General features: G+C 36.8%; 1 protein-coding gene across 1 annotated transcript in view; it reads left to right on the plus strand.

Annotated features, from left to right (window-relative positions):
- LOC144444587 (ribosomal RNA processing protein 1 homolog A-like) overlaps nt 1-12,713 on the plus strand; it is a 95,214-nt gene extending 82,501 nt beyond the window's left edge. Inside the window, exons 9-11 of the mRNA XM_078134067.1 lie at nt 318-948; nt 9,684-9,765; nt 12,256-12,713. Of these exons, the coding sequence (XP_077990193.1) occupies nt 318-948; nt 9,684-9,765; nt 12,256-12,416 (874 nt within the window). The 3' untranslated portion in view covers nt 12,417-12,713. The remainder of the gene's footprint in view (nt 1-317; nt 949-9,683; nt 9,766-12,255) is intronic.
- The last annotated feature ends 939 nt before the right edge of the window (nt 12,714-13,652 follow it).

The following is a 13,652-nucleotide window of genomic DNA, read 5'->3' on the forward strand; positions in this document are numbered from 1 at the left end:
TGGGGATTTATGGCTTATGAACATCTTTTTAGAGTACAGCTACTTTATTGCAGACGTTTGTGTAGGATTGCCATATCTTGATTTTATGACTTAAGTAACAATAAAAATCAAGGCGTTAGTCATATTTACTGAGATTTTATTGAAATGTCATATTTACTGACTTGTAAATAGTTTAAATATACACTTTGCTTTCTCTGCAATAAAACAAATGTTTCCTGCAACTTAAAGTTAGCTTGATTTAGGCTTTAGTAATATAAGTCTTAAACAGATTGTTATTGAATTGGATGTTAACAGTCATTTCTCTCTATCATACTCAGGTTGCGTGATTTAACTGATGGCAGATATCCAGTTGAATCTGTTGATCTTAAACTACACAATGCCATTGAACATATGCACAAGATTTTCAAGAATAAGAAAAAAGAGAGGAGAAAGAGATGGAGAGAAAATGTAAAGGGTCGGAAACGTAAATCTTCAGATGAAGAGTGGATTGATGGTGATTGTAGTACTACAACTAAGAAGGTAAAAAAGATGAAGAACGAAGAGAAGAAATCTGGAAACCTTGAAAATCAGAGTAGTACACTGAATGTAAATGATAAAGATGATGTACCCTCAGAAATTATGACCTCTGACACCAAAGTGAGTAAAGACACTAAAAGAAAAACCACTAAGAAAGTTAACAAACAGAAAAGTAAGAAGATGGCTGAGGTACTGGAGGAGAAAGAACAAGGAGTGACTAAAGAGGGATCGAGCTGTAAAGAAAACACAATGACTATAGAGAAGCCTAAAACAAGGAAATCTGAAAGAAAAGAACAAAGCATAACTCAGGATATGGAGATTGTAACCATGAAAACCAGTGAATCACAGCCATTTGTCAAATTTGAGAAAGTAACCATGCCATCAGCCTTTGTTAGGAAAGCTCACCAGAAGAAAATAGCTGTATCAAACCAGGTATGTACTCCTGATAATAAAATGTGTTTATGTTTGACCTTGAAAGTTTTGTCCTTCACATGTGAACTTTGACTTATTTATGTTAAAGGGGAGTAAATGTGATGTCCACAAAATCATGGAGAGTCACTCTAAAAATAAAGAGAACTAAATTATGTAAATTAGTCTCCCCACTTGGTAGGGAATTCTGGGTGTGTAAACGATTAGGTCTGGTATGTTTGATATCTGTGTAATGTATAAAGATTTGTGGCAGGTGCAGTCATTGGGCATATTTGTGTTTTTTTCCTTCCGTAAGGAAGGATATATAAGAGGGCTTGAAAAGTCTGTGGTTTGTGTGTGTGTGTGTGTGTGTCACCATTTTTGAACAAACGGCTGCATCAAATCAAACAAAATTTCATAGACATGTTTCGTAGGGTAATGGCAAGAACTGATTAGGTTTTGGTAATAATCCCATGAATATTAATGACCAATTTGATTAATTACTCGATCGATCGTCTGGTCGCACATGCGCTTCTTGTCGAAAGTGTGCCACCAACGTCAGTGTAAGGTAAACCATGAAGCTACGGTAAGCTGCTCTACACTGAGAAAGACTTTGTTTTCAGGGGTTTCGTGCCAACCTTGTCAATGATATTCAAAGCTTTGGGTAAGTAATCGTACATATTATTTACAGCTTTGCATGTTTTGATCATGACTTTTATTTGAACTAAAATGTTAGATGGAGACTATTACGTTAGAACGCTAGACATCACTGACCATTTTTGGCACTCACCGGGGCTAGGGAGAAGTTCAGCACCTCGCCATGTGAGGCATGCCATTTTGATCTCTCAAATCGAATACATTTGAAGTGGATAACTTTCCATTTATTACAATAGGAAGCGTTGCCATACGGTTGTAGTATAAGTAATAACTGTCATATAAAATCAAAGTTCATTATTTTCCAAGCTGGGTTGTTCTTTTACTTGACAGATAAATAACATTACGTGTGATAAAGAAGAACAATTGTTAGTCCCCGCCGGACGAAGTCCGGGACGGGGACTTATGGATTGGGTTCCGTCTGTCCGTACGTCCGTGCGTCCGCAGCCGTTTCTTGGAGATGCCTGGACCGATTTCTTTCAAACTTGGTACAGGGGCAACATACAATTGCATACATATGCACGTCAATTTGTTTCATGATACGATCCAATATGGCCGCCTAGCAGTCATTTTGTTTGCGAATTTTCCATGTCCAAAGCCATAACTCAGATATGTTTGAATAGATCTCATTCAAAGTTGGTATTAGGACAGTGTTCTATGACATACATGTGCACATCCATTTTCATCGTGATACGATCCAATATGGCTGCCTAGCAGCCGTTTGCGAATTTTCCATGTCCAAAGCCATAAGTCAGACATGTTTGAACAGATCTCATTCAAAGTGGGTATTAGGACAGTGTTCTATGACATACATGTGCATATCCATTTTCATCGTGATACGATCCAATATGGCCGCCTGGCAGCCATTTTGTTTGCGAATTTTCCATGTCCAAAGCCATAACTCAGACATGCTTGAACAGATCTCATTCAAAGTTGGTATTAGGACAGTGTTCTATGACATACATGTGCATATTCATTGTTGTCAAGATACGATCCTATATGGCCACCTAGCAGCCATTTTGTTTGCGAGTTTTCCATGTCCAAAGCCATAACTCAAACATGTTTGAACAGATCTCATTCAAAGTTGATATTAGGACAGTGTTCTATAACATACATGTGCATATCCATTTTCATCATGATACGATCCAATATGGCTGCCTGGCAGCCATTTTGTTTGCGAATTTTCTATGTCCAAAGCCATAACTCAGACATGCTTTAACAGATCTCATTCAAAGTTGGTGTTAGGACAGTGTTCTATGACATACATGTGCATATCCATTTTCGTCATGATACAATCCGATATGGCTACCTGGCAGCCATTTTGTTGGCGCAGTTTTCATGTCTAAAGCCATAACTCAGACATGTTTGAACAGGTCTTCCCCCCCCCCCCCCCCCCCACATACCCGACCCATTCTTTATTGTTGAATGGTTTATTCCATCACATCATCTTGAAGAGTTGGCATGTCCCATGTCCAATGAGGAGACACAACATGAGTAGGCATTTTCCATGTCCAACGAGCAGACACAACATATCTAAGTCTGTTTGATTTAGGTTCACAAGTGTTGTTGCATGATCAGAGTAGTGATATCAAGAAAATGACAACATAAACTGCCAGTTCCTTAAAACCCAATCATAGCGGGGACTATGTCATTCTCAATGACTTGTTGTTTAGTCTACTGCGATGTGTGTGGCATCTTTTGCTTTCTGAAGACCACACTGAGGTTGTCATCCAGATCAAAAATTTAATAAGCAAGTGTCTCCAATTACCCCAAAAATACTAACAGTTGGTAGAGGTAGCATAAGTTGATTAAGATTACCAAAACCAGATGTGTCCAAAAAAACGTAGTATACGGACAGTAGCTGCAATAATTGTAGCGTTTGCTCTGATTTTTAGGGCTTTTTCGGCCGTTTTTGTGCCTTTTTTTGTTCCGATGTTTAACCCGAATCAAACGCTACAAAACATCAGCAAGATGTCAGCGTATTGGCCGTTTCAAAATGCTGCATATGTGTCGCTACATTTGCCAATTTTGACTGAATTGGGGTACCTCTGAACACTTCTTGTGTCTAGAAGGCTCCGTATTTAATGTTGGTGTTAGGAAATGTCAGATTTCTTTGGCACGTACCCAACTTTGCAATTCCGAATTGAAGTGCTTCCATCTATTGCTTTTGTGTTACAGGAATTGTAGCGTTTGATTTGGGTTAAACATCGGAACACTACAATTATCGCAGCCATAGAGACAGGTACTTTGCTAGAAATCTTGTACAGTCGTCACAAGCTATGCCATCTCACATTCTGAATATTGTAAATTACTAATATTTAAATAACATAACATAACATAACATAACATAACATTACATAAGTGTCTGTGTCCACTTTTTTACAGTAACCAAGCCACTGCCATTACGTGTCCTAAATCGGAAAAAACAACAGCTTACATAAATTTTACAGTAGGACATGCTTTTCACTATTTTTGTAAGCGAGGTTATTAATTTTTGGCCTACCATGTTGTGGTGATTCCATATACCATTGCCCTGCCATCACCAATGTACTTCTTTCCCATATCGTGAACTCATATTCATAACTGGTAAAATATGTTCAAATTTTGTTTAAAAATTAACTTTAAACAATTTTTATGTACAACACTTAATTTTTATATAGGGATCACCCGGCGTGTGTATGTGTGTGTGTGTGTGTGTGTGTGTGTGCATGTGTGCATGTGTGCGTGCGTGCGTGCGTGCGTGTAATCAACTTAAAGTAAAAAAACGCTGCACCAATTGTCATGACATTTGGTGGCTCCATTACCTTGGATGTCTAGTTGGGAAAGTGTTCAAATCAAAATAATCTTACCACCGGTTTTTGATTTGGGTCAAAAAATGTGATTTTTGGTCAAAAAGCTTAAACTCCAAAACTGCTGGGCAGATTGGACTGAAATTCAGGTGAAACATTCTTCAGGGTGTTTTTTCTAAGAATTGTTCATGATATGATGGTCCCATCAGTGATATGCAGTCTAGGGCTAAAAATGTGTCTTTTTGGTCAAAAACCTATAATTCCAAAACCACTGAGCATATTGGGCTGAAATTTAATAGGAATGCATGTAGGGATGTATGGACGAAGAAATATTAAGCATACAATGATTCCATGAGTGATATGCAAATTAGGTGTAAAAATGTTCATTTTTGGTCAAAAACTTATATCTCAAAAAGTACTTGGTCAATGAGTCTGAAACTTGATGAGATGTTTCTTAAGTGTTATTCTGCAGATTTTTCAAAACATTTTGACAAAATTGGCCCCAGCAACCATGACCACGCCCTTAGCAACAAACAAATGGCAGTATATTTTGGTCAAATAACAACATCATCTGGTAAGCAAGCGAGTAAACATTCAAAAAATGTATGCAAATACCCTAGCAACCATGACCACGCCCATAGCAACAGCCAAACGGTGGTGTATTTCACAAAGAGAATAACAGGGATTCTTAGACAATTGAATAAACATTCAAAAAATGTATGTAAATTTGACTAGCAACAAGACCCCGCCCATAGCAACAGCCTCATAATCATGTATATTGCAAACATCAGGAATGCATACACAAGTGAACAAAAACATTAAAAAATGTATGCAAATATATCTAACAACATGACCACGCCCATACCAACAGCCAAATGATCACACATATCGCAAAGATAGCAACATGGTTGGATAGGCAACTGGATTCAGCAAATGAACACCTATTGTTAGCATGGACTAGCATATGAATAAACAATTTTAAAAACTACAGTTGTGCTACAACGCCATTGGCGGAATTTTTTTTCTTCATGTTTCATCTACAAATGAGTGTACTGCAAATCTTTGATGCATTCTCAACCATCATGATCGAATCTCCTTTCATATGTAACTGCATAGTGCAATACACAACCAACTTTCACTGTACATTATTTTTCTACATTGTCACCAATCTTTGGCAAACAATATCATATCAACCAAAATTTTGTTCTAACTGAAAAACTTGTTCTCAAACACCATTTATTATCTTTCAAAACTGAGTTTCCATAACTATATGTAATTACACAGATAGGTCATTGTGCCCTAAAGCTTGAATGACCAATATCAATCAAATAAACATCCATGCATCCATACATACATACATACATACATACATACATACTTACATACATACATACATACATACACATTATTTCCTCTGGGTCAAAATATTTACTAGCAATTTGGCTAATTTGCCCTAAAATTTATTAGCCAAACCAGACTTTCAATTAGCCAAACTTTTGCGATAAAAATGAACCTATATAAATAAAGACAATAACGCAAACTTGTATGTTTTTACTCTGTTCATTTACATACATTTTTCATGTCATGTTGGCAAACGTACGGTTCTCATCTTTGCTTCAAAGTTGTAGCACCAAACTTCGAGGTTTTAATCAGTTCTCATTGTAACTATTTTCTAAATCTCAATGTGCAGTGTGACCTGTGAAATTTGAATATGACCCATTGTATGCATAATGTTTCAACAGTTTCATGTGCCCCATGACCATTTCCTGACGTAGAGAGCATGTCTTGGGTAGTTTAGAAACTATGCGATATTATTATTACTTATCCACGTGATTGGTTACTTATTAACAGATGTGGTGCGAAAGGGTTTCCATCGATAGAACAGCCATTATGGCAAAGCATCTTCCCTCACGAGTGAAGCAATGATCGAATGGACCACATCGTTGGACAGTCTATGCTGAAAACTTCACTTAGATAAATTCAAACTGCTACGTCACCATTTCACTCTCACTAAAACTGAAACTTTTTCTTTTTTGAGCTTCGTTACTAGATCGAACGCATTACGTGAATTTACCGTTCACTACACCATGTTCTTCGTCCTATTCGCACGTTATGTATCATTCAAGAATAAACGAATGTCTTCATGTATTACGAGTTAACAGTTCTCCTGCATAGTGGAAGGGCCCGGTAATAAAGACGACTCATCTTCCATTGCCTCTTGCATGTGATGAACTACTTGATCAAATTTTACAAGCATGGATCGCATGATCAGATCCTGAAAGTTTTGCATTGGTGATGTAACAATTTTATGATTTTTTAACTTTTGAGGAACGTACAATGTGTATACTTCCTTCTAAATGTAATACAATGTAGTTTAAATTACGGATATTCCACGTTGCGACAAAGAAACCACAAACATTACGCATAGATTTTGTGGTGCCCTATTCTAAATTGTCTTCGCAAGTTTGGCTAATTGTATCAAAAATATTCTCGCCAAATGCAGATTTTATTTTTCGCATTTTGCGATTTGGCGAGTGGGCAGTGGAAACACTGCATACATACATACATACATACATACATACATACATACATACATTCAAAATAATGCACACACACATACACAATTTGATTTGATTAGAAATTGGTTGGATTTCGAATTCTTATAACTTTCATATAATTGTTTCAACTTTTATTGAAATAAATAAAGAGTAACAATCCAAGATGCTTTGTTTGAAGCCATGATCTCAATAACTAACACTTTTTTCTTTTTTCTTTTCTTTTCTTTTTTGGTGGGTCATGGATTCGCCTTGACTAACTGAAGATATCCAGGTGGAGAGGAAGACAACTCCAACAGACATTCCTACATTCATTATTTCCCTTACAAACCAACACTTACATCCTTGCTGATAAACAGACATTCGAACACATTACAGTCATCAACTTTACCAACAAACACTAATATCTAATATAATAACTCATATACTCACCAACCCTTCAAACAAACACTAACATATTTACTCCAGAAGGAGAAATCCCACTGATGGGAATTTGTTGAGTCTATTGTGAGCAATAGAATCAACTGGTCAGAATCGATCAACTGGCAAAAAACTGGCTAAGGCAGAAAATCAAAGGCAAAAACTAAAGGCAAACAAGACATATTGTCAAAAGTCTAAACAAAGAAAAACATTATAACACAAAGAATATCAAACAATCACAATAGAAAACAAAAACAAATGAAATAATGACAACACACAAAAAATATTTACATCATAATCTTTATAGCAATTGGCAATTAACAATCAATGAGGAAAAATAACTAATTGCACATGTTCTGTTGTATTCCATCAAATCTCTGTAAGAACGAGAATATCAAAACTTTATCCTTACAGAAGGCATTCAGTTTAAATATGGTTATTTATAACTCACTATTGATTTGCACGGTGTCCCTCAAGATTACAAAGTACTCCCCAGCATTCAATGCACACTCCACTTCAGCAACAGTAGACCACTTCGAAAATTTGCTCCACGATTTTGACAGGATTTTTAGCACAACTGAACTGAGGTTCAGTAGTGCTATATGGATCGCCCGGCGCCTGGCTGTCTGTCTGTCTGTATGTGTGTGTGTAAACAACGTAAAGTCAAAAACTGCTGAACTGATTGCCATGATATTTGGTGGGTTCATTACCTTGGGTGTCTAGTTGGTAAATTGTTCAAATCAAAATGATCGCACCACAGGTGTGTGATTTGGGTCAAAAAATGTGATTTTTGGCCAAAAGACTTAAACTCAGAAACTACTGGGCAGATTGATGCGAAAATTGGTGGGAACATTCTTAAGGGGGTGTAAAGTAAGATTTGTTCATGACATGATGAACAAATATCATCAGTGATATGCAAATTGGGTCTAAAAATGTGTCTTTTTGGTTAAAAATCTATCATTCCAAAAGTACTGAGCAGATTGGGCTGAAATTTAATGGGAATGTATCTAGGGATGTATGGAAGAAGATATATTAAACATACAATGATTCCATGAGTGATATGCAAATTAGGTGTAAAAATGTTCATTTTTGGTCAAAAACTTATATCTCAAAAAGTTACTTGGTCACTGAGTCTGAAACTTGTTGAGATGTTTCTGAAAGTGTAATTATGCAGATTTTCTTCAAAACATTTTGACAAAATTGGCCCTAGCGACCATGACCACACCCTTAGCAGCAACCAAATAGCAATATATTTTGGTCAAATAACAACATCATCTGGTAGGCAAATGAGTAAACATTCAAAAAATGTATGCAAATCCCCTAGCAACCATGACCACGCCCATAGCAACAGCCAAACGGTCGTGTATTTCACAAAGATAACAACAGGAATCAATAGACAATTGAATAAACATTCAAAAAATGTATGTAAATTTGCCTAGCAACATGTCCACGCCCATAGCAACAGCCAAATGATCACATATATTGCAAAGATAACAGTGATTAATAGACAATTGAATAAACATTCAAAAAATGTATGCAAATGTGCCTAGCAACAAGACCACGCCCATGGCAACAGCCAAATGATCACATATGTTGTGAAGATAACAACGGGGATTAATAGACAATTGAATAAATATTCAAAAAATGTATGTAAATATTCCTAGCAACAAGACCATGCCATAGCAACAGCGAAATAATCACGTATATTTGAAAGATAATATCAGGAATTCATACACAAGTGAACAAAAACATACAAAAATGTATGCAAATATATCTAACAACATGACCACGCCCATAGCAACAGTCAAATGATAGCACATATCGTAAAGATAGCAACATGGTTGGATAGGCAACTGGATAGTTATTCAACAAATGACCACTTATTGTTAGCATGGACTAGCATATGGATAAACTATTAGAAACTGTACAGTTGTGCTACAACGCCATTGGCGGTATTTTTAGCTGTTTGAATTTTGTGTCTCCAAAATTGACTCGTGAAGATATTGCATTCCTAGAGGTACTGAAAAACGTCAATCCACCACTGACATACAAACAAATGAAGGAACATTTATATGAAGTAAACTTAAATAGTATCACCTATAAATGCATCTATGTCTTACCCTCTACAGAGATTCACTGGTGCAAAATGGACATACAAATATACTACTCATGTCACAACACAGGCTTTCACTTTAGAAAGTATTCATTGATGTCATGCAAGCCCAAATACAACTTTAAATTTGTTGGCAAGTGTAGAGGGAAGGTGACACCTGTTATGTTTCTTATATCAAACTGTGAGTGAACAGTAATATTCAACAAACTGTACATGCATGTCTTACAGCTTCCAGCGGAGAATCCATCTTCACCTAAGAAGAAGAGAGTGGAGTTTGCATTATTCAAAAACAAAATGCAAGACCCACATGGTAAGTTGAAATAAGAAGTCATCAGTGATGTCAATACTGCTAGGGTTTGTACAAATGATTTCAATAATGTATACTTGGTGATGTAGCACCATTCCAGTGATTTCAAAACAAATGTGGTGGTATGGTTTTGGTAGAAATTAGTGATTGAGATTACTAGGCTTTCAAAGTGTAAAGTGACATCTCTTAGGAATACAATATTTGGTAAGGTTATTTTGTATTTTATTACACCAGTATATATTTTGATAGTGCAAATGTAGCGATCTGATTGGTGAAGAGACAATGGAGAGATTAAGCAGAGCTTACGAGAATAAGATGACAACGAGAACATCAAATGTCATCAAAACATGCAGACATACAATATAGTTACTTTTGAATGATAAATTGAAAACAAATGCGACGTTTTGATCTGTCTACTATGGACCTTGATCACGCAATCATTTAATTATTCAGCGGTAATGTTTATCTCTGAACTGGGGAATAATATGTCCATAAATTGATGACGGTAGTCAATGGTCCCTGTCTGGTGAAGATAGCTCCTTTACTGTACCTTTTAACCAGTCCTGTTCTCTGGCTAAAACCTTGGTGTTATCCCAGGACACATTGTAACTGGTCTTGTTACAGTGGTCCCCAACTCCAGTGGTCCTTTCCCTCTTTGTGTGCTCTTTGAATTGGCCGCTGAGGGGGTGTTTGACACCCCAATGCAGGTATGGCTGATGTCCTGATCACATTTGATGTGGTAAATTGTGCCACAGAGTTGTTCTTTTGGTGTTTTGTCCTTGGGGTGCACTAGCAATGTGTTGCTTTTCTGCTGGTACAAATTAACGCCGTGAGACTGAAAAACTCTGAACAGTTGTTCAGAAAGTCCCTGTAGATAAGGTAGTCCCAGTATGAGCTGCCTAGATGGGGGATCGTTGGACTTACTGACAGTTGGTTTGGAAGTTCTTGATGGTATGTTGAGGGTCCACTCCTCGTAGTCATTGGGACCAAAGGATACCAACTACCACCAATTTACATTTACGGACATATTATTCTGCAAGTTCAGAGAGAAACGGTAACGCTGAATAATTAAATCATTGCGCGATCAAGGTCGGTAGTATGACAGATCGACACGTTGCATTTGTTTTCACTTTACCATTCTAAAGTAACTATATTGTACTGTACTATTGATTCTTTGCACCATGAACAATGTGTGTGTGTGTGTGTGTGTGTGTGTGTGTGTGGACGATTTAAACTCAAAAACTGCAAGACCGATTGCCTAGGTATTGGATGGGACCATAAGTTTTGGTGTCTAGTTGGGAAATAGTTGAAAGAAAAATGGTTGCATCATTGGTGTGTGTCAAAAAGCTTAAACTCAAAAACTTCTGTACAGAATGGTCAGAAATTTGGTGGGAACATTCTTAGGGGTGTGGAGAGTAGATTTGTTTATGACATGATGATTCCATGAGTAACATACAAAGTATGGCTAAAATGTGCCATTTTGGTAAAAAATTATTCCAAAGTACTGAGCAGATTCTGCTAAAATTTAGTGGGGATACATTTGAGGGTGTACAGATGAACAAATTTTAAGCATATAATGATGTCATTAGTGATATGCAAATTAAGTGTAAAAATGTGAATTTTGGTTAAAAGTTTATATCTCAAAAAGCACTCGGTTAATGAGAGTGAAGTTTTGCGAGATGTCTCTAGAAGTGTTCTTCTGCAGGTTATGTTCAAAACATTTTGACACAATTGGCCCTAGCAACCATGAACATGCCCTAAGCATCAACCAAATGCCAGTATATTTTCCTAAAATAACATCATCTGGTAGGCAACATTGAACAAATGTATGCAAATACCCCTTGCAACCATGACCATGTGCATAGCAATTGCCAAACAATTGTGCATTTCACAAAGATAACAACAGGGATTTTCAGACAAGTGAGCAAACATTTAAAAAGTATGGAAATGTACCGAGCAACAAGACTACACTCATAGCAACAGCCAAGTGATCACGTTTATTGCAAAGGTAACAACAGGGATTCATAGACAAATGAATAAACATTCAAAAAATGTATGCAAATATACCTAGCAACAAGACCACATCCATAGGAACAGCCATATGATGCTGTATATGATTATCACAAAGATAACAGGGATTCATAGACAAATGAACAAATATTCCAAAAATGTATGCAAATATAGCTAGCAACAAGACCATGCCCATAGCAACAGCCAAATGATCACATATATTACAGTGATAACAACAGATACTTTGTTTTATTTTGGAAGAGTGGATTAAAGGTAGAGAATTGATACTGAATTTCCCAAATTCGTTGGTTGAAAATAGTTATCAACTTGAAGATAATTGTCTGATGTGTTACCCATTGGTTTTGACCAGTTTTGACTCATATAGGTACATGTCATCAGCTGATCAAAGTGCCAGGGATAGCTTATTGTTTAAATATTTGCCATATTAATGACAAAGACAATATTGTATTATCTCCCACGTAGAATACAAAGCCCAAGTGAGAAAAAGTCCAGTGGTTCCATTTGATAAAAGCAAGAAACCAACCAAGCCTGTGTTAAAACAATCACCAGCACCACCTGTACTGACCAGACACAAGAATCTAAGAAGATCTACAAGAGTCAAAGCCAAGAAAAAATCACCCTAGGTCAGAACCAAGCTGGTCATCTCACAGAAATCATATGGCATAATTATGAGTCAAATATTAAAATATAAAAAGAAATGTGCATAGCAACCATGGACAGGCCCATTAAGTTTAGAGTCAACCAAAAACAGAGATGGATATGAATCAACTTGCCAAGACAGAACAATGTCCTACCAATTAAACCCCCTGAAACTCGCATCAATCATTGCCCGAAGCATAGAGTTGTGCTTCAGTGCCATTTTTATCCTATTTTGATAAACTCTTCAATTCAATGTGATATGTAGTTGAATCCATATGAAATAAACCTGTATTCATTTATGTGTTTGTATTGTTCACTTATTCATGACGTATGGCGTTGAATGCCTGCCAATATTCGAAAATTCAATACTGTAATGACTATATGCAATACTGCAATGACTATATGCAATACTGCAATGACTATATGCGATATGACTACATGAGATGATTACATGCGATATGACTACATGTGATGTGACTACATGAGATGACTACATGAGATGACTACATGCGATATGACTACATTAGATGACTACATGCAATACTGCGATGCGAGATGATGACATGGTATGCGGCGATTTTGTAATAACGTTATGCCATTTGTAGATTATTCAATATGCATAAGGGGTAGACCAGGGCTTGGAAGATTGGTGGAGAGTCATTATTTTTTTCCCCACCTGCTTGCCTGAGAATTATTTTTTTTCTCCTTCGCCTATGCTGGCAACTTTTTTTTCTTTGCTTTTTTGAGATATCCGTATTTATTTTACGTCAATGTTGAACACCTACATTTGTTGCCACAATTTTCTGTTTGGTTTTGGCACACGGTAATAGAGAGAGTAAAAAGATGCTGTTCTATCACACACATATTATATTAGAAAACTACATATTTCATACATGTTTGATTTTCAATTAAATAAACATCGTTGACAGTTTTTATGCCATGGTATGGTGACACACTGAAAATACAAATCAGAAACTTGATTGGTGAGCTCAAACATTCAGATAGACCGGTCAGTTTCTCCAGCTTGGGGGGTGGGGGGGGTGTCAGTGTTTTTTTCCATTGGGCCGACAAAAAGTCACTGACCCCCTGAATAAAGTTTCATAGCATCTGACAGTAAGTTGTAGAGGGAAGAGCTTTGAGACTGGGATATGTCCACCTCTTGTGTGAGTGTGTGTGAATGGGGGGGGGGGGGGGGGGGGGGGGGGTTCTAGGGTTCTAGA

The sequence above is a fragment of the Glandiceps talaboti genome, chromosome 13 (genome assembly GCF_964340395.1).
Source record: "Glandiceps talaboti chromosome 13, keGlaTala1.1, whole genome shotgun sequence".
NCBI classification, from domain to species: domain Eukaryota; kingdom Metazoa; phylum Hemichordata; class Enteropneusta; family Spengelidae; genus Glandiceps; species Glandiceps talaboti.